The 4,521-nt window shown below is 42.3% G+C and overlaps 1 protein-coding gene across 1 annotated transcript; it reads right to left on the bottom strand.

The window, feature by feature from the left end:
* Window positions 1–3,030: 3,030 nt before the first annotated feature.
* On the bottom strand, window positions 3,031–4,034 carry LOC149851408 (uncharacterized). Its single transcript, XM_090014962.1, has one exon. The coding sequence runs from the start codon at window positions 3,912–3,914 to the stop codon at window positions 3,171–3,173; it is 744 nt and encodes a 247-aa protein (XP_089871088.1). The 5' UTR covers window positions 3,915–4,034; the 3' UTR covers window positions 3,031–3,170.
* Window positions 4,035–4,521: the final 487 nt, after the last annotated feature.

Raw genomic sequence — 4,521 nt, 5'->3', positions numbered from 1 at the left:
GTTAACTATTTGGATATATCCAATCCATTGATATTCCTATTTTCCTCCCACCCTTTAAGGCCCCATTGGTCTTACCGCAACTCACCGTAGCAAATCTCCGGGAACATGCTCCGTCCTTGCTGTCACTTAAACACTGTGAAGGTGTCTTTATAAAATTAGTGAACTCATTAAACCAACTTATGTGTCTTTATAAAATCAAGCACGTAGATCACATTGTATGGTCAAAACTTTAAAATAAAACAAAAAAATCACTAAAAGCCTATTTATTATGTTTCATTTAGGATGTTTTTCATCACTCAACAATGATCCAAATTAGTAAAACCCATTAGCTAGAAAAGAACAATTATGTGATTGATCAATTTAGTCATATAATACCTTTTCAAAAAAAAAAATACATTTTTCAAAAAAAAAAATTAGTCATATAATAAATACTAGTGTAGGATGTCAGTGGAAAGGGGCGCGGGCAGGGGACAAGATATCCACTCCTGCCCCATCTCAAAATCCCCGCTTTCATCCCCGCACAGGTTTTGATTTTAACCTCCATCTCCGCCTCCATCCCCGTTTCATGTACGGGGCAAGGCAGGGTTCGAGGATGAGTACGGGGCAGGGCAGAGAAAAGTGTAAGTCCATCCCCACCTTTATCCCAACACGGGTTTGGATTTTAACCTCCATCCCCGCCTTCATCCCGGTTTCATGTCCTCCATCCCTATACTAGTGGCAATGTTGCCATTTTACTTTTTTATCAACTTTTTTCCAATAATTAACATTAAAGGCTTTCATAACTCTCTTGCCAAATAAGAAGACTCAAATTGCACCATGAATGTGTTAATCTGTAACATGCTGTTATTTTTCAATAAATTATTTTCTGTATTTCCTCAAAAAAAAATTGCAATGAATGAATTGTTTCATTAACAATATGTCCCGTAATGTACTCAACAAGTTTCTATTAAAGCAAGATAACTTAAAAATATAATGAATGCTTAATTGATGAACTGAGTATATTGATTATGAATGCTTCTTAAATTTCACACATATTTCATGACATTGCCAAAAGTATCCTACTGGATCCAAACTTGTACGTAATCATTATCTGATCCAGTTGGATACAGTGTCAGAATAAGATCCGATGTCAAGTCAGAAAACATAAATCTGACCCGATCAACTAATTGGATCAGATTCTTCTAAAAGAATCTCATTAAGCAAATTCAGGTCCAGTTACACATCCAACCCAAACCCATATTGTTTTCCAACCAAGGGTACAGATCTGCACCACGTTCTCCCAGCTTACCACAGCCACCAAACCACTTTGTTTCTAACATGGGAGCACAGTGACAACTCTAGGGAGATAATATCGCAAGAAAATGCCCAAAAGTTAAAATTGGTCATTTCTTGGGATATTTTCACATTTTCATCAAAAACATAAATATAGCATCTTAAAAGCAATATTTATGTTTTTATCGGCTATTTATCATAAAGAAACAGTGTAGTTTTTATTTTTAAACATTTTTTTATATTTTCTTATAAAAATAATTTTTATATTTTAATTTATTTATTATTACCAAAATTTTGCCAAAAAAAAGTGAGATTTAAAAAAAAAATCAAATTCTCTCAAGTTTTTGGCTGCCCTTATCATTCCGTTTTTAACTTTTGTCACTATGCGTGGGAGCACAATGTCAAAAAATAAAAAGGGGGTTTTGATTCAATTCCTTTTCCATAGTCCGGATATCACTAATTGAAATGAGACGTCACAAGTTCAAACCCCACGAAGAGCATCTTTGCCACAAGGTTAAAGCTGAGAGTTAGGGCTGGTAAACGAGCCGAATGAACCAAACAGGGTATGTTCAGGCTAGACTCCTTTACTAGCGGATTGAGCTCGTGGCTCGACTCGTGATCGTGTTTTAGCCTAGCCGAGTTCAAGCTCGGATCGTCCATGAACGAGACATTCAGAACACGTGATGGCTCGTGTAAAAACATTTTATGTTATTTATACATAATATATATATTTATATATATTATACTTAAAAATATATATAACTTTTTATAAATTACACTTAACAGTCCATATTTTATGTATATATTTATCATTCATCTTTTTTATATATATTTTATGCATTCTTCCTTTTATATATTACACACAATATATATTATTCATAAAAATATACATATTTTATCTATATGAGCACTATTGAGCAAGGCGAGCTGAATACCTTGTGTTTGGGCTCGACTCATTTAAGCTAAACGAGCTGTTCATGGCTTGGCTCACCAGCTATCCATCGAGTTCGAACCAAGCCAAGTCACGAGCTGATCTGTTCGTTTACCAGCACAAATGAGCTTACTGCCTAATCAACAGAAGGGGCCTCAAGGATTTTGCCAACCGGAAGCCTGGAGGCCTTCTTTGGACTGGCCCAAAAAAGCTAAAACGGATTCACGTGCGTCTGCAGCATTGTATAATTGGTCCAAAATCCATGGTTGGCATCCAGTGTCGACGTTAACCGGTTCGGACCTTAGTTCAGTTACAAATACACACTCTTCAACCAGGCGTAAAACGGGTCAAATCTCGATTGGACCCGATCCATGGGAACTAAAAAGAAAAGGGTAAAAAATAAAACACCAGAAGGGATTCTCTCCACGTCACTCTTTTAATTATTCTTCGAAAAGGATTCCCTCCCACTACTTAACTAACAAAAACCCTTCAATAATTCCCACCAAAAAAAAAACAAGGAGAAAAATTTTTATATATATATATATATACCATTCGATCATCTCAATCGAACCCCTAATCTAGACCATCCTCTCAAACGAAGAGATTAATTATCATACTATTTATTTATAATTAGTTTCCACTTTATCACGATTCACGATGACACTTTATTTACAGAGCAGTCTTACAGTGTAGAAGAACAAAAAACAATTTTTGTGAGGGAAAAAAAGTGCTTATATTTACTGTACAAAGAGTAGAAGAAACCGTAAACCCTAATCGCCGGAAAAGCACAAACAAAAGACAGAGAGAGGAGTGATTTCGGCGAGAACTTTCCGGGAACGGCGAGAAGGTCGCCGGAAGAGTGTATTCATATTTTTACCCATAATTTATATATATTAAACGAAAGAGAGACTAAAAGACGGGAAAAAGGACTGCGCGAAAATGACGCTAATTTTCCTAATCCCGGACGTCAAACGGTCCACAAACGCGAAGCGAAGAACCCCATCACGTCCGGAACAAGCTTCCTCACCAAGCTCCGCCCGGTGGCCGGTGTGGCGATCGTCCGGCTGTCTCCGGCATTGTTCTCCGCCCGCGCACCGCCGTCTCCGGCGATTTCCACCTCTTCCTCCTCCACGCCGCATTCCTCGATCGGCGCCTCCACATCGGCCTCCTCCGCCACGGGCGAAGCCTCCTCGACCTGCGGCGCCGGCGGTGAGTCCCCGATGGCGGGAGCTATGTCAGAGGCTGAAGAAGACGTCCAGAACCCCTTGTTCCTTCCGGAGAGCCTCTTTCCCTTGGGCCTTTTTCCGGCCGCGGCAGAGCCCTCGGCGGTGGCGAGATGCTCCTCGAACGCGTCGATCACGTCGTGGATGAGCTCCCGTTTGGGCGACGCATCCCACCGGATCCAGAAGCTGATGTAGCAGTCGAAGCAACCGCAGTCGAAGGCCGGCCGGTGCTGCTGGCTCCGGCGGCACCTCCGCCTCTCCTCCACCGCGAGCGTCGCGCTCAGTGAGCGGGCGATCAGGTAGGCCAGCACCTCTCGATCCTCCATCACCAGCGCGCTCGTCAGCGCTAGGATGGCCGCCGGCAACACCTTCAGAACGGAGGACGCGTCCGAACCAGAAACAGTCGACGACGACGACGAAGAAGAAGAGTGAAGAACCGAAGGAGAAGGGTGGACCTTCCCCTTCGTCTTCGGGTACAGATTCTTCATATCTGGTGGCACTCCGACCTTGAATCGGCGGCGAGTGGTGGCGCAACTCAGAGAGAGAGAGAGAGAGAGAGAAGCGTGAGAGAATTATTTTTCTTTTTTATTTATAGAATTATCGGGAACGGGAGTAGGGTTTGGCTAGGCGTACTCTTGGGGAGCGATCAATGATAATATGCCGGTCGGAACCGGGAGACCGGGAGAAGACCGGCTGTTTCCGGTTGGGATGCGTGCTATCGCTCCGGGGATCCGTACTTTCTCGACTGTTGAAGACAGGTTAATCATGGCACTCTCTTCTTTTCCCATCTTTATCTGCTCCGTAATTACGAAAATGCGTCTCAAATTTTTCAAAATGACCGATGCGCCACTCTCTGACCGCTGATCCCGCGTCTCTGACTGACAAGTGAACAACGCGGTCCCAGAGAGACTCTCGCCGCGTTGACCAGGTCAGCTAAGCCCGATCTCGCTAGACGCTTAGTTCGACTAGACTTAACCTCTTTCAAACCGTCTCGAACCTTGCTAACCTTTGAGTAAGGGTTATCAATTGGGTCGTGCTTGACTTAAATGAGCTCAACCAGGCACACCTAAACCAAAAATTTCATAGTGAAAAACT

Source organism: Nuphar pumila, chromosome 1, assembly GCF_984573655.1.
Source record: "Nuphar pumila chromosome 1, dmNupPumi1.hap1.1, whole genome shotgun sequence".
Classification (NCBI taxonomy): Eukaryota; Viridiplantae; Streptophyta; class Magnoliopsida; order Nymphaeales; family Nymphaeaceae; genus Nuphar; species Nuphar pumila.
The sequence above is the reverse complement of the archived record's forward strand: the minus strand, read 5'-3'. Positions and strand labels throughout refer to the sequence as shown.